The following is a 25,284-nucleotide window of genomic DNA, read 5'->3' as shown; positions in this document are numbered from 1 at the left end:
ATATGCAATGAGTTAGAGCATCTAATGGCACTTTGATAACCGCATTTCGATACGAGTTTCACCCCCTTTTAATAGTACGACTATCGATCCTAAATGTGATCACACTCACTAAGTGTCTCGATCACCAAAATGAAAAAGCTCCTATCAAGTTTTACCTTTGCCTTGAGCTTTTTATTTTTCTCTTTCTTCTTCTCAAAGTCCAAGCACTTGATCATCACCATGGCATCACCATCATCATGATCTTCACCGTTGCTTCACCACTTGGAATAATGTTACCTATCTCATGATCACTTAAATGAACTAGGTTAGCACTTAGGATTTCATCAATTCACCAAAACTAAACTAGAGCTTTCTAACATGTTGTGGAGAACCATGAGTCAGAAGATTCCTTCAAGAACCTATGACTTGATCAAGATGCCACTGCTGGGGCTGGTGACTGAGTCTGACTCTGTGAGTGTGAGACCAGTGTGATTCAGTGAGTGTGAGAGTGATGTGGCTGTGTGTGTGAGTTTGTGAGTTTGAGTGTGATTCAGTGAGTGTGAGAGTCATTCTGAACTATGGTTAAGTTTGTAATAACTTTGAACATTTGAATTTGTGAATGAGTTGGCCGTACTCATTTTTCCTTTCTAGGGTTTCTTACGAGGCGTGAGTTTTACCTAGAAAGGTTTTAATAAGGTTGTAGTGCACAAACAGCTCAAAATTTGCTTCATCTTGGCTGCTTCCTGCTTGGTTTGATGGTTTAATTTCCTTTTGTTTTTAATAACTTGGCAGTTGGCACATCGTGTTGAGGCTTTCATCTTTGAAATATTGATCTGGTGTCTTGGTGATCTGGTCGCATTGTGTTATTGAAGACTTGTAGTTGGCACTTGTGTTGTTGTAGTTGTAGTGCTGTAGCCTTCTAGACTTATATATTTGTATGATCATTTGATCTGTGGCTGAATGAGGGGTTTTTATGACTACGGGCCTGACCTTGTATTTTGCCCGTGTTTTTTGGGCTGGCCCGGTCCGGAAAACGGTCATCCGTTTAATAACTATAAAGTAAAGACTTTATGATCCTCCCAAAAAACCCCCATTCTTGGATTCAATACAATTAAAAGCTTGTGACGACGAAGTTATAAGAAACCCATTTCGTCCAAACACTTGTTCAGAGTAAACGCGGTGACTGCCGGAGATCCTTGGCGACACCTATCGCCTAGCGCTGCATCTGCATCAGCGGGCCATCTTCCGGATGCTCAGATCGTCCAGGGCGCATCCGCAGGGCAACGGCGGCTCATCAGTGGACAAATTCTACTAGCAAAGCTACCAGTGAGTTTGTAGCGCGGCGCGGTGCACGAAAAGGAAAATAACAAATGGTGGTCTTACCAGTTTCTACAGGGACACGAAGGGCGCGTGAAAATTGTAGCACAAATTATCCAAATCTGTATCCATTAAAATATGAAATATAGATATATGTATTGGTATTCATTTCTAATGGGATACATATATTCAAGACCATTTCTTTTCATTCTCTGACTAATTCCATATCCCTATTCTGGAAAATAGATGTATATTTATCTGTATCCATCAAGAATGTGGTACTAAGTGAAAGTATGTAAACGTTATTCATATATATGACTAATGATTAAATATACTAATTTTAATATTAATTATGTGCACAATGAAGCTATTTAAAAGTAATTATTAATGACATTAATTTTAATACTACTAATTATGTACCCATTAAAAATATTTAAAAATTAATGATTAATTATATTTACTTTAATATTATTAATGATAAATACTACACAATTAATTATTTTTAATATAATCAATTCATTAGTGTTAATATGGAAAATTTTATTAACTTTAGTTCTCTTTGAAATAAAAGATAACTTTAATTAACATGACAATGTTATATAATTTTGTTTTTCAATAACTTTCATTCTCAACGTTTAAAAGTTGAAGAACAATTTAAATACAACTCAAATTTTAACTTCTTCCATTTAAAAAATACAATCACTAGTGCATACAAAAAGGCTAGAAACTGAGTCGATCGAAACCAGGATTGAGGCGCTTTACGCGCCTAGTTTAAAAGGGAGAATCGTTTCTCCTGGATTGGATTATAGAACGAAATGCTCAGCCTAAATTCGTTTGGCAACGAAATTCTTGCATTCTAGAGAGGAACCCGAACTGTTTCACCTTACCAAACGACCCCTAAATCGAATATATATTCAAATGTGAATCTGAATCCGAGCTATTCTTTTTATATTCGTATCGAAAATATTTATATTTTTATTCATATATAGGACAAAAAATAATGATAAGTACTGATATTTGTATCTGATTACATGCGTATTCATCAGTCCGTTTTCCACACCTGTGTCTGTGTGTAGCAGGTTGGATGATGGTTGGTGGCAGCCGGGGCAATTGCACGCCATGAGAATAGTAACAGCATTGGTGGATGTTATGAGCAGAGACAATTGGTAGTTGGGGGCAGTCATGATCGATGGCGAGATAGTAACAGCAGAGGTAGTCAGCCTCAAAACTGAGAAGCGTAGCAGGAAGGAACACGGAGAAAGACAGCGCTTCTGCTGAGTTGTGAGGATGACACAACAGGCGCCGCCACCGCCCGCATGGTTCTTCCTGTTGCTCGCTTTCGTCGGCGGCGCCTACTCGTTCCGCCTCCTCTCCTACCTCGCGCTTTCCATGCGCCGCCCGAGGGACCTACACCGCCGGTACGGCGCGTGGGCCGTGGTCACCGGCCCGACGTCAGGCATAGGCCGGTCCGTGGCTCTGGAGCTCGCGCGCCGCGGCCTGAACCTCGTCCTCCTCGACCTCGACGCCGCCAACCTCGAGGAGAGCCCGACATGGTCGTGTCTCGCCACGGCGTGGAGACCAAGACCGTGGCGTTCGACCTCTCACTCGTGGGCACCCCTCAAGGTAACGACACCTCTCAGTACGTAGCGCGAGTGCCTGAGCGTTTGGGGCCAAAGGGCATTTGCATCAGCTTCATTATCTTGGTTGTTGTCAGGCGACGAGTCCGCGAGGCGGCTCCGAGCGGCGATCGAGGGGCTGGACGTCGGGGTGCTGATGAACAACGCCGGGGTGTCAAGGCCGTCCATGGTGTACCTGCACGAGGCCGACATGGAGGCGTTGGTGCGGATGGTGCGTGTGAACCTGTGGGCCCTGACGGAGGTGACGGCCGCTGTCCTGCCCGGGATGCTGGAGCGCCGGCGGGGAGCCATCGTCAACATGGGCTCCGTGCAGTGGCAGACCTAGGATTTTATCACAGGGTATACCGTAATTTTTTTTCTTATGCAATTCGGTAAAACTATATTCTAATTCGGTAAAACCAAATACATTAAATAATATGATGAGCCTTAAATTAAAAGATTAAGCTACAAACGACGATAAATCTCGATATAAATTGTTCAAATAAAACACAAATAATTCATAATATAGAATCGATCTGTTTGGAACTTTCGGTTAGAAAACTCACAAGTCACAGGATATGATGGACTAATGACCGGATGCTAATTATTGATCTGATGCGGATGAATGAGCTCACGAACAGGAAAAAATGACTCATACATAAATAATTAAAACTATTTAAGTACACAAGTAAGAAGAAGAATAGAAGATTAATCTTAAACCTGTATGCCGCTGTGCGTCTCAGTGTCTCGTCGAGCGGCAGCCGACCGAGACGATAACGTTGCAGGCCCTCCGGCGTCGGGCTTCGCCGCGGCTGCGCCTCCGAGTCTGGCGAGTCAGCGACCGTCGTGGCCGCGTGGGCGGTGGGCGCATGGCGTTGTTCCAGGATGGCGTCGGCGTGACCGCGCGGATCCAGCGGGATGGTTGCAGGCGGTGCGCGTGAGTCAATGCGTGGGACCGGTGGGGTTTCGAGCCAGGTGGAGCAGAGTAACTACGCCGAGCGTCGTATGCGCGAGTTCGCGTGCCCGCACAGAAGCCGAACGGCTGGGAGACGTCGGGTACTCGGGTGTGTCTACGAGGTAGTAAGTTTATTTCTTTTTTTCTTACATAAAAATTTATATTCTGGTTTACTTACACCTCGACCCCAGGGTATGCCGTGGACCACCCAGCATACTGTGGGTCCGTCCATGGCTCCGCGTCGTCGGAGGCCATCCCCTCCTTCCCACTCAACACCGTCTACGCCGCCACCAAAAGGTACGTATCGCAATAAGCACGTAACTGTTGTACTACGTCCTGTGTACGTCTCCTGCACCGTCTGTTCATCCTAAGCTTAGGTATGTTGCCAAGTTCTCCCGGGGCCTTCACGTCGAGTATAGAAGCAAAGGGATTGATGTGCAGTGCCAGGTAATATATCCAGCAAAATTCTGTAGTTCAAAAAGATTAACCTGCTGCTTAACTTGAGCAAAGAAATTTCGCTGCGACAAGGATGCCAGTCACACATCAAAGTTTCGTACTACCTCCGTGCCATAAAACAGTGTCACATTTCAGTATTTTAAGTTGGACCAATTATATATATATACTCGGGTGTGTCTACGAGGTAGTAAGTTTATTTCTTTTTTTCTTACATAAAAATTTATATTTTAGTTTACTTACACCTCGACCCCAGGGTATGCCGTGGACCATCCAGCATACTGTGGGTCCGTCCATGGCTCCGCGTCGTCGGAGGCCATCCCCTCCTTCCCACTCAACACCGTCTACGCCGCCACCAAAAGGTACGTATCGCAATAAGCACGTAACTGTTGTACTACGTCCTGTGTACGTCTCCTGCACCGTCTGTTCATCCTAAGCTTAGGTATGTTGCCTAGACTCTGTTCGTTTCGTTGAAAACAGTGTCACGTTTAGTTGCTCACATTCAATTCACTGGTCTGCACTGCACTGGACTGCAGGCCCCGTTCTTCGTGGCGACCAGGATGGTGTCCAGCGCCATGCGAGACAAGTGGCTCTCGCCGCTCGCCCCCACACCAACCAGACGCCTACGCTCTTGCTGCGACGCGCTGGATCGGCCACGGCCCGCCGCTCTGCACCCCTGTGGTGCCTCGCCGGCATCCTGCCGGACGCCGCGCACGACTGGCTCCGCCTGCGCGAGCACCTGCGGCTGAGAGCGGTGATACAGCGAATGAGCGCGGCGAGGGCGTCGAAAACTGGGCCGGATGCAAAGTGACTTTCGGCGTGTTCGGCTGATGTGGCTGATTGAAATGTTTCGTGGGAGACAATAGGCTGAAACAAGCTGAAATATGACCAGCCTTATTTAATTGCTCTCTAAAACTTTACACCCTATCACATTAAATATTTGAACATATACATAGAGTATTAAATATAGACTAAAAAAATAACTAATTGAATAGATTGCGACTACTTTACGAGATGAATCTTTTAAGCCTAATTAGTCTATGATTTCACAATAAAGTGTTACCTTAACACATGTACTAACGACGCATTAATTACACTTAATAAATTCGTCTCTGGTTTACTAACAGATTCTGTAATTTATTTTTTTATTAGTATCTGAACACCCTATGCGACGCCCTATGTAACATCCAGCGTGACACCTAAAAATTTTACACCCTGAATCTAAACACCACCTTAGTTATTATCTACTATGGACAGGTTTCGTCCAACTCCTCCTTCAGTGTGCGCGCCTGCTCGATCGGCCTCTGTGTACGTGTACGCGCCTGGCTCGATCTGAATATGTACGTCCGCATCTCCTCCGTGTACGTGCAGGTGTGCCCTGTTCGTTTGGCTGATAAGCCATGGCTGAAAGTACTATTGACTGATTTGTTGTGAGAGAAAAATATTGTTCATTGACTGAAAAAGTATGGCTTATAAGCCAAGCGAACAGGACGATGTTTATGATTTTCCTAGTGGTAATTTTATTTGAGGCTCATAGTACCTTTGAATGTTTCGGTGGGTGATTTTAATTTTTTCTGATGTGCGGGTTATTAGACAAAAGGCAACCAATACTCCTCGTTACCATTGTAAGAGCTTATGGTTCTCTTGTTACAGCTAAAACGAAACCCCACCCTATGAAAGCTACCAACTCCCTTCAAAATGTATGATGTTTTTCTTTTTTAAGTGCTTCATGTATGCCTCCTCCTAATAGAAGAACAGGCAACATTTACCATTGCTCAGCCAAATTCAGGTTTGAACACATCAAAGCCAAATTCAAAGCCAAGCAATTCAAAAACCACAAGACGAATCCAAAAAAAATTAACCATGTGCGTCGAGTAACAGTAGAAAACTTGTCGTGTGCTCGAGGGTTTCTTCGAAATTCCACCTCTCACCAGTTAAAACCGGTGGTGGCACTTAGTGCACATGATCAAGGGAAGGGAACATGATCTGTCCGAATCTGCTGCAGACGGGGGCGGATATGGGCCTGAGGCAACTAGGGCCGTGGCCCTAGGCGTAGCCCAAGAGATCCCTTTACTCCCCTGAGGTGGCCCAACATTGCTTTGATATAGTCTCACCCCTAGCCGACCAGTCCAGCAAGGCAAAAGGCCCAAGGTAGTAGCGCCTATTCACCTGGCTCACGCCGTGCGTGAGTCGTTGACTCTTGTGCAGTGGACGCCGCCTTTCTTTTCGTTTATTTCCTGTTTTGAACCCTAGGCCATCGTATGGCTAGACCAGTAAGGGGCGCATCAAATCGGAGCAAGGCGCGGGCTGATACCGAGCAGGACTCTTCGGAGTTGGGTCTCGGCAGCCAGCTGTGCGCCATATCAAAGTAGGGTTGGCGGACGGCCATCACGCTCCTGGTTGGAGAAGGGTGCGATTAGCATGTCAGCACACAACAATAGAGACCATAGACTAAAGAGGCAGGCAGGCAGCACTCCAACAGTAGCAAGTAAATTCCTCATCCCAAACCCCAAATCCATGCTCCATTTCAAGTTGGAACTTGGATTTCCGGATCCAGGGATCCTCAAGACACTTGTCATTTGCCAATTCCATGAATGAATTAATGAGTGTGTGTTTCTGGATTTTTGGAGAGTTGTAGAATTACACAATAAAGAGGACTAAGACATGGAATATTTTTTTCTTATATGCTTAACCAGTTATACAACCACTCTCATGAAACTAACATTCTGTACAGGCACAACCAAAACTAGTAGAAGAATTAGCTAGTAATGCAAATGGCTTGCAAAAATATTCACATGTATACATAAGTCCTTGGATAGCGGCCCTAGGTGTGAAAATTGACGAGCTCCGCCACTGACTAGAGATGACATGAAGTCGCTTGCCAAGGATCTGCCTCCACCACCACCGCCAAGTTGCCTATGGGAGAGAAGAATATGGGGGCGGAGAGAGGGAGGGTCTCCCCTATAGGGAATAGGAAAGAAGAAACAAGTTATTTTTTTTTTGCTAAAAAGACCGACCAGTCCACTGCTCACACGCGCTTTGCTACACGTGACCTCTTCTCCGAGTTATCGGCCAAGTCGACTATTATAAACACAAAAACGAACCCGTATAGAATATTTGTGCACCACTTAAAATGTTTTGGACTTAGAAATGAAAATTCAAAGTTAGAGGACCTAATTGATATAAGTAGACAAGTTGATAGGCTAACCATGCATTTTACTCTAAAGTGAAACATAGTACTCTCCGCCCGTATGAATGAGGAATTAATTAATAGCTTAGCCCTATCAGTTAGTTGGAGAGCTGGTAGCTACGAGCTACAGGGGCCGTTCGGTTAGTTGAATGAGAAATTCAGCAGCATGGTGCGTCCACATTCATGGAAAGTGGCGCATGCTAACACTGTTGCCGCCTTGTAGAAAATACACCGCACAGAACAAGAGGGAGCGAGAGCAGGTGCAACAGGGAGAGAGTCAGAGTCTCAGATAGATGGCTGTCCACCACGCTACTGACATCCAGCAGCTGCAGCGACTTCCATGGTTCCACTTTTTGGCGGCTCTCGGCGCCCTCTACCTCGGCGCCGTCACACTTCGCCTGCTGGCCTACCTCGGCCTCCCCAACTTCCTGCACTCGCCGACCCCGACGGACCTTCGCCGCCGCTACGGCGCGTGGGCCGTGGTCACGGGCCCGACATCAGGCATCGGCAGATCCATGGCCTTTGAGCTCGCGCGCCGGGGCCTAAATGTCGTCCTCGTCGGCCGCGACCCCGGCAAGCTCCGGGACGTCTCGGACACCATCACCAAGACTCACGCTGGCGTGCAGACCAAGACGGTCCTGTTCGACCTCGCCTTCGTCTCCACGGCTCAAGGTGAAAGAAAAAACCGCGATACGGATGATGATCGAATCTGTTGTAACAAAACAACTAGACTGGGCATCTCTGTGCTGATGATGGTGTGCTAAACATTTGGCAGGTGAAGAGGCGATGCGGCGGCTCCGCGAGGTCGTGGACGGGCTTGACGTGGGGCTCCTGGTCAACAACGCCGGCGTGGCGAAGCCGTGCGCCGTGTACCTGCACGAATTCGACGTGGACGCGTGGGTGAAGATGATACGGGTGAACCTGTGGGCGCTGACCGAGGTCACGGCGGCGGTGCTGCCCGGGATGGTGGCCCGCCGGAGGGGCGCCATCGTGAACATCGGATCCGGGTCAACGGAGGCCATCCCATCCTTCCCGCTCTACACGATCTATGCCGCCACCAAACGGTAATAATTTACTACGTATTTAACTGGCATCTTTTGTTTTTTCTTTGGTGAATTTTATTAGTCCTATTTATTGGTTGCAATTCATGTTCTCTTCCCTCCCGAGTCCACCAAACGGTAATAATTTACGTTTACACCTTTCTCAAAAAACACGCTTGGAATCATATACTCCAAAATAGTGTTTGAGCTGGCCAGAGCTGTGTCAATATTATCCAAAATGCAAAGTATTCATAATAAGCTTTACGATAAGTGTCTAATCTTTGGAGTAAAAATTTCAAGCAGGTATGTTTCTCAATTCTCGAGGAGCCTCTACGTTGAGTACAGAAGCAAAGGGATTCATATCCAATGTCAGGTAACTCAGAACAGTAAGCATTTTTATATATTCATTAGTATATACTGGTCTAAGGCTGGATAATGAGCTGGCTCGGCTCGGCTCGTTCTGGCTCGTTAAGATAACGAGCTAGCTCGGCTTGGCTCGTTATCCTAACGAGCCAGAAAGATAGCTCGGCTCGGCTCGTTAAAAGCTCGAGCTGGCTCGTTAAGCTCGCGAGCCAGGTATAAAAAATACATAAAATATAATATTTGCATTTATCTAAAGTTTGAGAATAATAATAATATAAAATAAATACATCTAGACCAGTTACCAGTCAATTTATAGGGTCTAGACCAGTTAACAGTCAATTGTAAAGTGCAAGACATGAAGTAATACAAAAACTAATATAAGTTTTGATATTTTTTTCCTAGAAGCTTGGCTCGTTTAGCTCGTGAGCGGCTCGCGAGTTGGCTCGAGTTGACTCGTTATAGCTAACGAGCTAAAATCTTGGCTCGACTCGGCTCGTTATCGTAACGAGCCGAGCCGAGTCGAGCCAGCCACGAGCCGAGCGAGCTAAAAGGCTTCGAGTTTTTCGTCTAGCCTTATATATACTCCTTTCGTTTTAATTATAGATTGTTTTGGTTTTTCTAAATATATAACTTATATTATAAGATGACCGTATCGCATATATATCTAGGTGTATAGCAAAACCATGTATCTAGAAAAGACAAAAATAATCTATAATTTCGGACAAAAGGTGGTAATATTTAACACAAATAACTATAGAATAGTGTCATGTTTTAGTACTACAGATTTGATACTATTATATTTTTTTATTTTAAGATTAAAACATATTTTTATAACATAACATTATATGATCTGTTATACATGTGCAAAGAAAATTATTTTCTTCCTTATCTTTTGGGATAACCTTAAGGGCTTGTTTAGTAGAGCTTCATCTTATTCTGATTCTCTGAGGAAGCTGATTCTCTGAGAGAAGTGATTATGTGGCTGAAAGTGATTCTCTTTAATTTTTTAGCATAAACTCTTGAAATCATGATGGAGAATCATTTCACGGAATTAGGAGAAGCTACTTTTTCAGCTCTCAGCCTCCTAGTTCATTTCAGAGAATCACTTCACAGAATCAACAAAGAATCATTTCTCTCAAAAATTGTTTAGCAAAGCTCCTGCTGGATTCAGCAGAAAATCAGCTCTAGGAGCTCTGCCAAACAGGGCCTAAATACAGTTGCTTGCAAGTAGTAGCTCAAGTTACAGTTACACATCCAAGCCGCAGAGTCTATATCTTCCTATGTTGCCTTTACAGTACGTCAATAATTTAATGCTTCTGTTGCAAATAGGTAGAGGCTGTTTAGATACATTCGCCCTGTTCGTTTGGGCTTGTTTGGCTAATAAGCCATGGCTGAAAGTACTGTTGACTGGTTTGGTGTGAGAGAAAAATACTATTTGTTGGCTAATAAGCCATGGCTTATAAGCCAAATACGACTAAGCGAACATGCACATTAGCCATGGCAAAAGATTTGCTCTTAATCTTTTGCCGCTAAACTTTGGCTATTCAAACTTTAACTCGAGGTGTTTAGATCCATGGCAAATGGCACTGTTTCCATGAAAGACTGATTTGTCCTCATTTAATGACTGATTTGGTTCATTAATTGTGATCCATGCACAGTAATGCATGCTGCGTGCTGGGCTTCTTGCTGCTGCACGCCGGTGATGTTGCTAGCCGGGCTACTGCACGCCGGTGTTGCACGTTCATTTTCAAACAATAAAAAATTATACTTTATTGCACAATTATTCAATAGTTGAAGTACATAATTCAATTATGCTCAACCATACAAATCAATCACACACGTTACAATTCAAGTACACAATTCAAATATTCAAGATCTATTTAACAAACCAATGACTATTTGGTCACGAAAACCATTTATGTACGCAGATTCATCCCTTGGCGGCGGCTGACCAGTACGTGTTTGAGAGGTCGATGCCTCAGATGGAACATACTTCTCATCACGATCACAATGATTAAAGTCCCTATCCACTATTCCACTCGATCGAATGAAGTTATGGAGTGCCATGCATGCTACGATTATTTCGCTTTGCTTATGAGGTGCATAACTTGGCATATGCAACAAAATCCTCCGGTTCATCTTCAGAACTCCAAATAACCTCTCGATGACATTTCTAAGAGATGAATGTGCGAAGTTGAAGATCTCTTTTTTTACCTTATAGCTCTGGGCCTTCTCGATACTCCGGAAGATGGTACTTCGTTTCCTTGTAGGGCGCAAGATAACCCGGACGGTTCGGGTACCTAGAGTCCACCAAGTAAAATTTTCCTACACAATAGAACATTTTTGTAAGTTTGAACTAGTTGGACTAGAAGCTGTGATTGCAACATTAGAAGTTGTTTACCTGTCGGTGGATGTGGAAACACATCACTGTACTTGGTCATAGCATCCGTGAACACTCTCATGTCATGTACAGAACCAGGGCATCTAGCAAGAACAAATGTGAACCTCATGTCGAAGTCACAAACTGCCAGCACATTCTGTGTTATCATGCCCTTGCGGCATATGTGCTGAACCACCTTATCATTTGGCACCACACATGGTATGTGAGTGCCATCTAGTGCTCCTATACAAATGTTGAAGAAGGGGTAGAACCTAGGATTTCTCAATCTATGATGAATTGTTCTGAATTCTCGGTCAACTGGCTTAATTATGTCTGCAGCTAGCTTAACCACACATTACAAAACTTTCTCGAAGTTGTTGTGAACTGTGCCTAGTGATCTCTCAAATCTATCCTCAGCTTGCCTAACTGACTGTGGTGCTCCCAGTATCCATAGAAAACAAGACTAAAGCCTCCACCGAGGTACTCTTTGTGCTTGATTTGAGGCCATATGACTCAACCAAAAGATCATGAAGTCGATCAAACATAGTTGGGCTCATTCTAAACATGTTGTAGGATCTGTTTCTATCTCCTAGAGTTCTCTCTACCCATTGCAACCCAGTTACCATTTGTTTCCTTCTCTTAGCCTTATTGCAGTATTTGTCATAGTGATCAGCAAACAAAAACATACCGTCCAGGAAACCTTTGTCATCATCATCAACAAGAAGTCTGAAGAGTTCCTCATCACTTGACTCATCTGGATTGTCCCCATCCCTTGCTAAATTACCATCCTATCACATAAATGCATCATAAACTCAGTTACATGTTAAAATATTACAGTTGAAATGACAAACAGGCTCACATCACAATCATAATTCAAAGTCATCACATCCATAACAGACATAGTGCACATTCATAACAGACATAGTTCAAATGACAAACATGTGGCAAAATCCAACACCAAGCATATTTTGTAAGGTTTGAGAATGTACCAGGTCTTAAGCATTTGGAAATATCTCTTCGATGTCGGTGTCTTTAGCAGCATCTTCGGGGTTGATGTTGAAGTTGTCTACTGCAATAGCACTCGTTGCGGTTCCTCGACATCCACCGTAGCTCCTCAAACTGGCAGGCATGGCGGAGGTAGATCCATGCATGCCATGAACGCCGATGTTCACAGGAGGCAAGGGAGGACCACGGCCACGACCGAAGGATGACGACATGGCACGACCGGCCATGCTGCCTCATCCACCGCCACTAGGAGCCGCACGTAAGCCGAGGGTTCGACTGCCGCTATGGACGCGAATGGGAGGGGGACCCAAGCTACCGCCGATGCCTCCATCTTACGCGCTAGAGCGAAGGACGCCCTCATAGCCTGCCATTTCAGGCCACCCTTCGCCATGGGAGTTGAGGTCGAGTGCCGCCATGCCCGTCCAGGGAGCATTAAGGCCGCTCGAGCCCGAAAACGGATATTCCGCATCGGAGAACATGTCGAAGCCGCCAGCGGGGGAATACGGATCAGGCTGCGACAGAAAGTCCCTAGTGCGGTCACCATCGCCGTAGCCATCGCCGTAGCCATCGCCGTTGTAGCTGTCCATCTATGCCGCGCGGATCTGGATCTGGACGGGGGGGGGGGGGGAGGAGAAGCTGGAGCTAGATGGCGGTGAGGAGGAGCTAGATCTGGGTGCTAGGGAGGAAGAGCTAGATCTGGGCGGCGACGGAGGGTGGAGCTAGGGTTGGTGAGGAGGGAGAGAGGACGAGAGCGGCGGGCGGTGCTAGGGTTCGCGCAGAGGGAGAGAGTGAGAGCGACGGGGGGCAGTGGAATGGATAGGGTACCGAGTGCGGGTGGGTGGGTGCGGGGTAGTGGGCGTCCGGCTCGCGCCCACAGGCATTTTAGCCCAGTTTTGGGCCTCTTGGGTGGCAAATGGCAAAACTTTAGCCCTCTCCTTTTGCTCTATTTGCCCAAAACATGGGCTAAAAGTTTTGCTCCACCTGTTTAGTTCTATTTACTCCTGAAGTACATGTGTTTTAATTGCTAGCTTTTACGACACCTCCTCGCTTGGCTTCAATTTACTAAAATGCAAGGATTTCGGTCAGTGCGCCAGAGGCATTATTGATGACTTCAATAATGTGCTGTGGACAAAATCACATTTTTTGTGTCCCACAGAAAAAAGACAAATAGTAGAGCTATTTGATTGTATTTACTCCTCCTCCCAAAATAAATGTTTATAGCATTCAAATTTTGTCAAAAATACTTGATCTTCTCACTTCTCAATGCATCTTTCTCTTTTCCCATTGCATCTCTATCTCTACTTCTTGAAATATATTTTGGTCTTTAAGGGCAGTCCCAATGAAAGAAACTAGTAGTTTCTATAACATAGGATACCGCACAAAAAAAGTACTCCTTTCCAACCCATGGTTTCTATGAGTAATAACTATTTTCTCTTTCTCTCTCCCAACTCTATCTTTTCCTCCAATGGGAGTGCGACACGAGCTCTCTAGAAACTGGTGGTTTCTCCCCAATGGCGATTTCATGGTTTCTTAGTGCATTGGGTCAAGAGTAGACCTGGTTTCTTCATGAAGAAACCATTTCTATGATTTTTGCTCTTTTTCTTCATTAATTACGTTGCCACATCAGCGTTTTGCCTACGTGGTAAGTCATTTAATGAGGATAGAAACCATCATCAATGCACCATTGGGACGCCCTAAGCTTGAGCGTTGGTTCCCATGAGGGATTTAAAACATCATTTACTTTGGGATGAAGGAAGTATACTAATTTCCACATGCTGGTGAGCAATCCTTTAAGTGATCATTGGTACTCCATGATCTATCATATTTCCTATAGATGTTACCCCCCTTCACCCTTAAATATAAGGCCTGCACATATTTTAAAGTTAAGACTTTATTGTCTATAATCAACAATTGTCTAATCACATACAACCGGCTATGTAAGATTTGTATTTTGTACTATATAAAACCGGCTAATCAACTTTATACAGAAGAGTATTAATATTCATGGTCCCAATCAAATACAAATGATAATATATTTTATGGTGTATACAATGAACGTAGATGATTTAAATTAGAATAACTCTATAAGTTAATTTATTTCGACAAACACTACTGATGACGGACGCTGCAGGCCCCGCTGTTTGTGGACACCAAGATGGCGTCGAGCGTCGCCAAGGCCAAGCGCTTCTCGCCATTTGTGCCAACATCCGACGCGTACGCGCACGCGGCTGTGCGCTGGATCGGGCACGGCGCGCTCTGCGTACCCAACGCCGGGCACCGGGTCCAGCGGTGCCTCGCTGTCGTCGTGCCAGACTGCATTCACGACTGGCTCCGCCTCCGTGAGCACCTCCGGCAGCGGGCACTCTTCCAGCGGCTCAGGTCGGCACGGGCTGCACCGAGCACCCCGACGATTGGGACGACTTTTCGGGAGAAGAGTTAGCAATGTGCGTGGCCAGTGGCCACTGTCCTCTGTAAACTGCGTCCTACTAGCGTTGGGCTATGTGGTTGGAACGTGTAATCTTTATTGGCTTTGTATTCGCTTTCTCGGAGGATATTATTGTAGCGTGTTTGGTGGATCGCGATATGATATATGCATGCCATTCTAACAGCCAGTTTGATAATGTTATTAGCTCCATTCCATGACGACCTATCTTTTTTTTCAAGGAAAAAAATTTCGGGCACTTGGGCTTTTTATCTAACTTTCAGTTAGATTTGGAGGCAGAAAGGGATCCTTGGAAGAGCATCGAGCCAACAGATATCAAACAGGCAATATGCATTGCTTAGTGGGAACACATGGTGGATATGTGCTTATGCGTGTGAATGATGAGCGATTGCCAAGAGATGACCAAGCTTGATTTTGTGTTGAGATTAGTAACCAAGGCTTGAGTAGTGATACGTGTGGAACATGTCTCTTGTCTTGTGATGTGCAGGTGTTGAACGTTGAGATGGTTGACGACAATGGAGAAGGTCAAGCGAGTTGACGATGGACTCGGAGCAGTGAAGGTCGAGCATAGAGGCATGGACTAAGGGACTGAGGGCCGGAGAATGGACCGTGTGGACGGCTAGCACTTGGCGACATCGGCAAGTAAGTGTACATGCGATGGAGCGTAGATAGTGTTGAAGGATGTCAAGACGGCGTATTTATTTAGTTAAAGTTAAGATCTATTAACTCTTCAAAATACGACCTCTGACCGCTCCTGGAGCCACTTCACCATGCGACCAACCAAACGGCAACACAGCCAATAGCTCCACCAAAAAAGGTCTCGCCCGTCGACTGGAGCTAAAACACCATGAAGGAGCTGAAAAGTTTGAGCTTCAACCAGCTCCATCTCGCTCTCGTTGTCCCTGCCTTACTCACACTCCGGAGGAGCCGAGGAGGAACCACCCACAACTCCGGCTTCCTCGTGCGCTGCACCAAGCGACAACATAATTTGCACTCCGCCACAGCGCCATATGGTGAGGGGCCAACGCTGGTGGAGGAGTCTAGTGCCCATGGAGGAGGGCCGGTGCCGGTGTGGTTGCGCAGGGATTGGGGATGGCGAGAGAGATGCTAGCGTGAGAGATCCATGAGAGAGATGCGGAGAGATGAGAGATATAGGGGAATAAAAGGGTGAACCCAATGACAGTTGGGTTCATGTATGAAGTGGACCCAATAAAAAACTGCTCCACTAAATAAGCAGAACTATTTTAGTTAAAATTGTAGCTCTACCAAATGAGCCACTCTGTGAGGGAGGGAGTATGCTGTCGCCAACCAAGAAAATAGACCAAGCAGGACACATGCCCATGCCAAGGATGACAGCAATCGGCAACCACTACTCCCTTTGTCCCCTTGTAAGTGCCTTTCTCACACATCGAAGTGTCAAACCTACACAACACTTATCAAATATAATTCGCTTTGACTTTTTTTGGTACATCTATTTGCTAACATTTATAGTATATACTCCTTTTGTTCCAAATTATAAGTCGCTTTTACTTTTATGGTATATTCATTTTGCTGTCCATCCAGATATAATAATATGTTTAGATATATAGCAAAATGGATGAACCAAAAAAATTAAAACGATTTATAATTTGAAACGGATGGAGTAATAAGTATCATTAGATTGTTCATTGAAAATATTTTTGTAATACACTTATTTGGAGATACAAATGTTACTGATATTTTCTATAAATCTAAAATGTAGGTGATCCTTGAGAAGGGAGGGAGGGAGTACACCTTAGTACACCATATTGCTATTTGCTACGGCCTGCTGCTAGCGTCAGCCGTCGCCCTTGTGGGCCGGCCCCATCTCCATGGCGAGGTTCCGAAGCACGTACTTCTGGATCTTGCCAGTGGAGGTCTTGGGCAGCTCAGCTCGGAATACAACCGTTCGGGGCACCATGTACTGCGGCATGTGCTCCCGGCATCGTCCTTGAGGCTGACGAACGCGCACAGTGTCTAACCTCGTAACTCGTCTGGTCGTGCCACCACGGCTGCCTCGTTCAGCGCCGGATGACTATAAAGCACCGACTCAACCTCCACGCTGCTGATGTTCTCGCCAGCATTGATGATCACGTCCTTGGAACGGTCTCGGATCTCTAGGTAACCGTCCGGATGCATCACGCCGATGTCCCCCGTGTAGAACCACCCGTCCTCACGTATTGCCGCCTTTGTCGCCTCGTCGTCATTGAGATAGCCGAGCATCACACAGCCGCCGCGGAACACGATCTCTCCCATCGTGGAGCCATCACGGGGCACACTGCTGCCGGTTTCCCTATCGATGATGTCGACTTTGCCCGTGCTCGACGTGCGCACGCCCTGCCTCGCCTTCAGTCGTGCACGCTCTGACGCTGGGAAGCTGTCCCACTCACCCTTCCAAGTGCAGGACACCGGCAGGCCCACGGTCTCGGTTAGCGCGTACCCATGGCTGATCTCGAAGCCAATGGCCTTTGTGCATTGTATCACTGCTGCCGGCGGTGGCGCGCCGGCTGGTGCGGATGCGCACCTTTCCTGGGAGCGGCCGTCGCACGCCCTCGGGGGCGTTGGCCAGCATGTTAAGCACAACGGGCGCGCCACAGAGGTGGGTGACCCCACGGCTCGCGATGGCGGCGTACACGGTGGCAGCGTTGACGAGGCGGAGGCAGACGTTGCTGCCGGCTGGCGCCCACCACAGCCATCCCCCACGGGAAACTCCAGCTCTGCCTACAACATTCAATTTGCGGTCAGATCCCCTCGAACTTCCCAAAACTTGGATGGAGAGTCTTGGCACCTCCACGATGCAAAGTTTTGGTTTGGCTACTCCTACAAAATAGGCTCTGGACAATGACTTGCCTCCAACTACGTGGCTGAAAAAACAACTACTTCTGCGCGCTATGTGAAAGGAACCTAGAGAAAGTCACACATCTATTCATTGAACGTCCCTTCTTGCAAAAAGTTTGGGATCTTGTAGCAACCTGGAGCAACGGTCAAAACTTATTTCCATCCCATTGGACGACTGAGAATGATATGGAAGATTGGTTCTACCACATGACGGGTCAAGGTACGAAGATGGCACACACGTTGACAGTTCTGACCCTACGGAAACAAAGAAACGCAATGATCTTCAGAGACTTTAGAATAACAGCACAAGCGCTTTTTTCTCATAAATTAAGGATATATGCTCCGCCTGGTCCTTCGCGGGGGGAAGGTCCTCTATCCTTTCATGGAGTATATAGAAAAGCTAAAAGGTCTTATAATTTAGAATGACTGGAGTATATGTCGTAGCTATAAAGTTATGTGCGATATGACCATCTGGCACGCAAATTAAAGCCATAAAATTGCTCTGGGTTGGTTCTTTGAACCATTCGTTTCAAATTGCATAGCTCTTTGTACTGAAAACTGTACTATGCAAATATGTTATTTCAGGTGAACAAAACGATAAAAGTTTTACAAGCAAGTTTATCATGCATCTACATATTAGGTTTTCAATGTTGCAGAAAAGCTAAATCTAATAAGATCAAGAATGGAAATTATATCCATGCGATGTATGTTAGGTCTAGCTAATAGATACCTTGCCTAATATTTTTCTTATCTTTCCTATTTCTCAAGAGAGAAAAAATAAGTATATATATATATATATATCTTTGCTATTACCTCATATAAGATAATCTATGATAATGGTCATCTAGATCGACGATCTGCAGTCATTTCAGTGTACATTGCTAGCAAAACCGGTTAATAATTGGCTTTTAAATATTTGCATATTTTCTTATAAACTTGGATCCAGAAAAGTTAGACTTCAGATGGAACTAAAACAACTTATGATTTGGACCCTATAAAGTGTATCTAGGTGTAAGTTTTAATAAAGGTGGTGCAATGAGGGTGTTGGAACCTCCCATAGCGACTGATTTGTTAGCACAATTTATAGATACAATCAGGCCAATATATTTATAGGGTAGATGGTTGAAAAAAAATGAAATATTGAAATTCAGTGGTCGGATAGATTCTTCCAGGTTTTAACATAAGAAAGTCCTAGCATTCAGGGTGTTTTTTTAACGAATCAATCAGCTTGATTTCTTGTATAATTTTCAGATGAAAAAAAAATACAAGACCAAACATATTTTTAAGAAAAAATGATTTCAATGTCTTGCAGCTGATATAGAGTTTTTGTGTTAGATACTTGGAACCTTAATTTCTTTTATAAAGAAATAAATAACGTTTGAAACTTACCACCTGAAACTTTGAACCTTCAAGTACTACTAGTGTAAATAAGGAAGAAAGCAAAGTTAAATAATTTCAGGTTTTAAATGAGTTATTTCTGGATGAAGTCAATGCAAGACTTACCTAAATTGTGACGGGGACGAGAGAGAAAACCACGAGGCGGCACTACTTAGCATGTCGGGCAACGTTATCCGTAGCTCACTACTGATCTCGCCACTTGAGCGCGATATGGACGGCCGGTGCCTTCTCTCTCAGTACCAACGGCGGTCTCGTGGATCTGCGTGCGGTCTCGAAGTGGCGATAGTATGTAATAAAGCAGCTGACAGGGATAACGAATTACCGCTGTTGATTTCAAAGCAACGACAGCTTATCACTTCTAGTAGTTTTGATACAAGCTGTAGTAATAATGTTACTGGCAACAATGATAATAAACCACATTTGTAGTAGCCTTCTCTCATAGTAAGTACTTCCTCTGTCTATAAAAGAATGTAACTAGTTTGATCAAGTTTATAGTACTCCCTCCATACTAAAAAATGAAGTCTTTTTTATAGCGACACGGTCCTCAAAGCATAACTTTGACTACTTATTTTTATAAATATATTTATCAAAAAGTGATATATGTAAATTTTTGTGAAAGTATTTTTCAAGACAAATCTATACATATGGTTTTCACATTTCCAAACTCAACAACTTAAAAGTTATTTATGATTTATATTCCCAATGTTTGACCCAAGCCTTGCCTAAAACGACTTCATTTTTTTTATTATGGAGGGAGTAAATAGTATTAGCATTTGTGTCTCCAAATAAATTTATTAATTATAAAAATATATTCTATAACTAATCTAAATGATACTTGTTTTGTATGATGAATGTTAATACTTTTTTATATGAATTTAGTTAAAATTTAAACCGTTTAAGTTCTTGAAAAGGAGAATTGTATTTTTTCTTGACGGAGAGAGTACTATAGGCTAAAAGCTTGTCTTAATTTCAAAATGAAAAAAATGCTTTTTAATTACAAACAAATCTTTGAACGAGGAGCCACCGGCTGGTCACTACTACGAGTAGCAAAGTAATTGCACATTGGCCGTCCTTTGTTTACTTGCGTTCAGTTCAACCGCCATCAGTTCGAGAAAAAATAATTAAATATTTAATGGAATTGTGAGGCGAAACTGATGGTTGGGAGGTACGCGTTGCTTGCCTTCGTTTTTAGCGATTTCGAGTGAAGCATAGTAACATCGTGATCGTGACTACAAAACAGCACTTGTGCGCACACAACAGACACGATGCGATGACAAGGACAACATCTTTTCAGGGCATATGTTTTCCATGACTGTATGGTATACTGTGCCAGCCTAATTCATCTTCCAAGTGCAGGGTGCAGGTGCTTCACATGGTAGCATAGTTCAGTTACCAAGTTCATCTTTTATCGGGTATATATGTGTCAACGTGTGCAGTTCAAGCTACTCCTGCCAATCCAAAACAAAAAAAATAGTTGTCAGAAGACTATAAAAACGATTTAGGGCATGTTTGGTCGGCCTCCTCTCGTGCCACTTCTTCACCGGAGCCCGAGCTAGAGCACCGGAGTTGAAACCCTTGGCTCCGCCTCCGTATGCCAAAAAGGGCTCTGGCTCCTTTGTCTGTAGCACAGAAACACTCCTCCTGTGGCAGTTTAGTGCCGCTTTGGTACCAGAGAGCCGGAGGGCAGCCAAACACGTCCTTAGATTAGTGAATGCTGAATCGTCTTATATTATTATGTACTCAGAGGTCAATGTAGGATATATTTGTGTTTCCTCATTCTCCATGAGGTTCAGAAAATTCGTAAGTAACACGGCTTAACAATGACAGAGAACATGAGCGTATGGGCACAAGTACCTTGGGGCAAGGTGACTATAGTTGCATTAGTCCATTAGGGCTTGTTTAGATTGCAAATTTTTTCACTCTCTCTCCATCACATTAAATCTTTGGACACATGCATGGAGTATTAAATATAGATAAAAAAATAACTAATTATACAGTTTGATTGTAAATTACGAGACGAATCTTTTGAGCTTAGTTAGGCCATGATTGGACAATAATTGTCAAATACAAACGAAAGTGTTACAGTGCCAAATACTGATTCCTAACCTCAATCTAAACAAGGCATTAGTGCTATATACACACACATGCTTAGCACACCAGGGCATTGAATATATTTATTCAACACACCAACCAACCATGTGTCACTCAGTAACTGTAAATAAAATCTTACATTAGAATCACTGCAGTACTAAATAGGAGCCACCTCGTGAGAATCAAAATGATCACTGCAGTACTAAATGAAGGATCGAGCAGGCGACCTGATGGGGTGAATAGGAGCCAACTAAAATTTCTCCAATAAAAAACTGGCCACCGTCCCAAATCTGTCATGGAGCTCTCTCAAACCCCAAAACCTTCATGACAAGTACACATAGGCTAACCGATGACTAGATACACTCAAGACAGTCCACATAACACAGCGGAAAAGACAGAAAACAAAAACAGCGAAAGACGCAGCAAGGGAGGCGAAAACGTACACAGTGCAGTGACAATACCTCCTAGGAAAACCAACCTAGCCGGTTTTCGAATTGGCTTGGCCGGTTCTGCAGCTGCCAAACTGGTTTGGCTGATTTTATTACGGCCCGAAAACCTCTGCGAAAAAGCCTAGAAATGTCGGATTTGATCCAAACAAACTCCAATTGACCCCAAAATTTGTGGAGATGATTCTAATGGTGTTTTGAAGGTAACCATAGAAGATCAAAACCAAACTCACTTAGAATCAGAGGTGGTCTCAAAATACATCTACCGGAGCGGGGTTTTCTCAAATTTTCCTCCAAAACTCAATCTATGTGCTCGTGAGGAATCTGCCAAATCTGGTTGGTAGAAAGGTTCTTTAGGGGTCATAGCACATATTGATCCAGCCCAAACACCTGGAAGAACTCAGAACAAAGAAATCAAAGAAAAGCTACAAAAACCGGGCACCGGAAAGGAAAACCAAGAGATGCAAACCAATAACTCATATTTCAGAGGACAACTTAGCTTTATTTCTCGCAAGATCTAGTTCTTACAAGGAGTCTTCTCTCAGATGGGAAAACATAGACAATGAAATGTGCGCTGGCTTCCGCAGAAAGGTGAGGAAGAGAAGAGCGAGGCACGTGAGAAGATCATAAAGGGGCTGATGAGAGAGAGAGTGGGGATTGTGGGGTGGGCCAGGGTTTCGTTCTATTTATATACTATATTACTTGATTTTCGGGCTGACGACTTTTCTAAACACTAGTGGGCTTGGCCACATTAAAATAGACAGGCCTTTTAGGAGGTCTACCTCCAAAAATGGGCTCCTTTTTCTGAGGCGGTCCACTTAAGAGGGCCACCTCTGTAAATCTATTTTAGGAGGCGAGCACTGTTTGACTGCCTCTGTAAATCCATTTAAAGAGGCGAGCTGTTATTGACCGACTGCATAAACAAAACGCCCGTCTCCAAAAATTCTCAGATATTTTAGGAGATGGTTGAATTTGTGATTGCCTCCGTTAATGATTGTGCAGTGTCTCCGAAATCATTGATGTAGCAGTGAATGTTGACCTGCATGAAGGACTCGGAGTTAGGCAAGCAAAGAGCATAACAAGTGAAAGGTCCTAATGGCTAGAGCATAACAGGTGAATAGCCTATTAAAATTTTCTACAACAACACTTAGCAAACCGGTTAGACAAATATGAGGCGAAGCGAATGTTGCGCTAGCCCACTAAAAATACAAGCCACCTAACACAATTCTAGTTTCTATAGTCTCTATCCACACAATGAAGTTAGTGTGCTCTCAAAGGCTAACTAAAGAGCCACACTAACCAAACTAACAAGCTCTCACGACTAGCTACACTAAAGAGCTTGACAACTAGTCTACGGTAATATAAAGAGAGAGAGAGAGAGAGAGAGAGAGCAAGATGGTTATACCGCCGAGTTGAGGAATGAATCAATCAATCACAAGAATGAATACCAATGAAGACCAATCATCTCAGAATCAAATGATGACACAATGATTTTTTACCGAGGTTCACTTGCTTGCCGTCAAGCTAGTCCCATTTGTGGCGATTCACTCACTTGGAGGTTCACGCGCTAATTGGCATCACACGCCAAACCCTCATTAGGGTGCCGCACAACCAACACAAGATGAGGATCACACAAGCCACGAGCAATCCACTAGAGTACCTTTTGCCTCTCCATCGGGGAAAGATCAAGAACCCCTCACAATCACCATGATCGGAGCCGGAGACAATCACCAACATCCGCTCGACGATCCTCGCTGCTCCAAGCCATCTAGGTGGCGGCAACCACTAAGAGTAACAAACGAATCCCATAGCGAAACACGAACACCAAGTGCCTCTAGATGCAAATACTCAAGCAATGCACTTGGATTCTCTCCCAATCTCACAAAGATGATGAATCAATGATGTAGATGAGTGGAAGGACTTTGGCTAAGCTCACAAGGTTGCTATGTCAATGCAAATGGCTAAACTTTAGAGCTAGAGCTAGCCACACACCTTAAATAGGACCCCCAATGAAATAGAGCCGTTGGCTCCTCAGTCCTCTGAAATTCGGGCTGACCGGACGCGCCGGTCAGATTGACTAGTGCACTTAAGTTGTGACTGGACGCACAGGCAAGCTGACCGGACGTACCACGCCCGCGTCAGGTCCTCATGTGCCTACGCAGCAACAGCCGGCGACCGGACGCACTGATGGAATGCCCGGACGCTCCAATAACGTGGAGTCCGGTCACTTCCAGAGAGCATCTAGAGCTACATTTTCTCGATCGGACGTGTTCGATCATAGGCGACCGGACGTGGACCAGAGTCCGGTCCTTACTGGCATGTTCATATGCTTTCGTCAGCGTACGTCATCACCTGACCGGACGCACCTCCTGCGTGTCCGATCCTCTTTCTTCTCACCGTCTAGTTAAAGGACCGAGGGTGGCCTTCACTGCGTGCTACTGACCGGACGCGGGGTCAGAGTCCGGTCACTGCCCAAGGCAGAGTCCGGTCAATACGAAACTCCTCCTTTTGACCCAAATTTTACCACCCTTGATCAAATGTGCTAACCACCAAGTGTATCATCTTGTGCACGTGTGTTAGCATATTTTCACAAGCATTTTCAAGGGTGTTGGATTTCCACTAGATCCTAAATGCATATGCAATGAGTTAGAGCATCTAGTGGCACTTTGATAACCGCATTTCGATACGAGTTTGACCCCTCTTAATAGTACGACTATCGATTCTAAATGTGATCACACTCACTAAGTGTCTCGATCATCAAAACGAAAAAGCTCCTATCAAGTTTTACCTTTGCCTTGAGCTTTTTGTTTTTCTCTTTCTTCTTTTCAAAGTCCAAGCAATTTGATCATCACCATGGCATCAGCATCATCATGATCTTCACCGTTGCTTCACCACTTGGAATAATGCTACCTATCTCATGATCACTTAAATGAACTAGGTTAGCACTTAGAGTTTTATCAATTCACCAAAACTAAACTAGAGCTTTCTAACATGTTGTGGAGAACCATGAGTCAGAAGATTCCTTCAAGAACCTATGACTTGATCAAGATGTCGCTGCTGGGGCTGGTGACTGAGTCTGACTCTGTGAGTGTGAGACCAGTGTGATTCAGTGAGTGTGAGAGTGATGTGGCTGTGTGTGTGAGTTTGAGTGTGATTTAGTGAGAGTGAAAGTGAGTGTGAGTCATTCTGAACTATTGTTAAGTTTGTAATAACTTTGAACATTTGAATTTGTGAATGAGTTGGCCGTACTCATTTTTCCTTTCTAGGGTTTCTTACGAGACATGAGTTTTACCTAGTGTTGACACCGTTTTTTGCACGTGTCAAAATGATCAGAGTGGGCTAATCGACAGGAGGAAAGTTACTGTATATGCTGACAGTCGATGAAAATCAGCTTGTAAAGATGGTTGCCGATGAGTGGTGGTGATCGATGGAAAGGTTGATTTAGACTCGGGCGTTGCCGATAAGGTTGGAGATGTTATTGTCGATGCCGATGAAGTAAGGCTTGAAAACTACTGCCGATGAAACAGGAAGTATGCCGATGGAAAGGAGGTCGGTGAGAATTCTATCGTAATTGAGGCGGACAGGGAAATAGATAGGAGTTGATTTCCTTTTCTATATTTGTTAGAGTATGATTCATGTAAGAGTCATGTGTTTCCTTAGATATGGACTTGGTGTCCTAGTCGTATTTGGTTATGTCTCTATAGAAGCAAGATTTGTCATTGCCTCGGCAGGTTACCTTTGACTCCAATCCT

General features: G+C 44.5%; 1 protein-coding gene and 2 pseudogenes across 2 annotated transcripts; 2 read left to right on the top strand and 1 right to left on the bottom strand.

Moving 5' to 3' along the window:
* The first annotated feature begins 2,503 nt into the window (after nucleotides 1-2,503).
* Nucleotides 2,504-5,341, top strand: LOC136522232 (very-long-chain 3-oxoacyl-CoA reductase 1-like; annotated as a pseudogene).
* Nucleotides 5,342-7,714: 2,373 nt separating this feature from the next.
* LOC136522231 (very-long-chain 3-oxoacyl-CoA reductase-like protein At1g24470) lies at nucleotides 7,715-14,912 on the top strand. Of its 2 annotated transcripts, none has more exons than XM_066516027.1 (4): nucleotides 7,715-8,182; nucleotides 8,286-8,574; nucleotides 8,854-8,923; nucleotides 14,430-14,912. In XM_066516027.1, the coding sequence occupies exons 1-4, from the start codon at nucleotides 7,804-7,806 to the stop codon at nucleotides 14,736-14,738; spliced, it is 1,047 nt and encodes a 348-aa protein (XP_066372124.1). In that variant the 5' UTR covers nucleotides 7,715-7,803; the 3' UTR covers nucleotides 14,739-14,912. The 2 variants fall into 2 exon arrangements, with proteins under 2 accessions (XP_066372124.1, XP_066372125.1); XM_066516028.1 differs by lacking the exon at nucleotides 14,430-14,912 and adding an exon at nucleotides 10,842-11,634.
* A 1,645-nt stretch (nucleotides 14,913-16,557) lies between these two features.
* On the bottom strand, nucleotides 16,558-19,153 carry LOC136523914 (2-methylpropanoate--CoA ligase CCL4-like; annotated as a pseudogene).
* Nucleotides 19,154-25,284: the final 6,131 nt, after the last annotated feature.

The sequence above is a fragment of the Miscanthus floridulus genome, chromosome 18, assembly GCF_019320115.1.
Source record: "Miscanthus floridulus cultivar M001 chromosome 18, ASM1932011v1, whole genome shotgun sequence".
Taxonomy (NCBI): Eukaryota; Viridiplantae; Streptophyta; class Magnoliopsida; order Poales; family Poaceae; genus Miscanthus; species Miscanthus floridulus.
The sequence above is the reverse complement of the archived record's forward strand: the minus strand, read 5'-3'. Positions and strand labels throughout refer to the sequence as shown.

Bases quoted from the DNA above. Each gene is read 5' to 3' on its own strand.
- LOC136522231 (XM_066516027.1), top strand. From the start codon at position 7,804: ATGGCTGTCCACCACGCTACTGACATCCAGCAGCTGCAGCGACTTCCA. The intron at 8,183-8,285 runs GTGAAAGAAAAA...AACATTTGGCAG, and splicing joins CTTCGTCTCCACGGCTCAAG to GTGAAGAGGCGATGCGGCGG. The intron at 8,924-14,429 runs GTAACTCAGAAC...CGGACGCTGCAG, and splicing joins GGATTCATATCCAATGTCAG to GCCCCGCTGTTTGTGGACAC.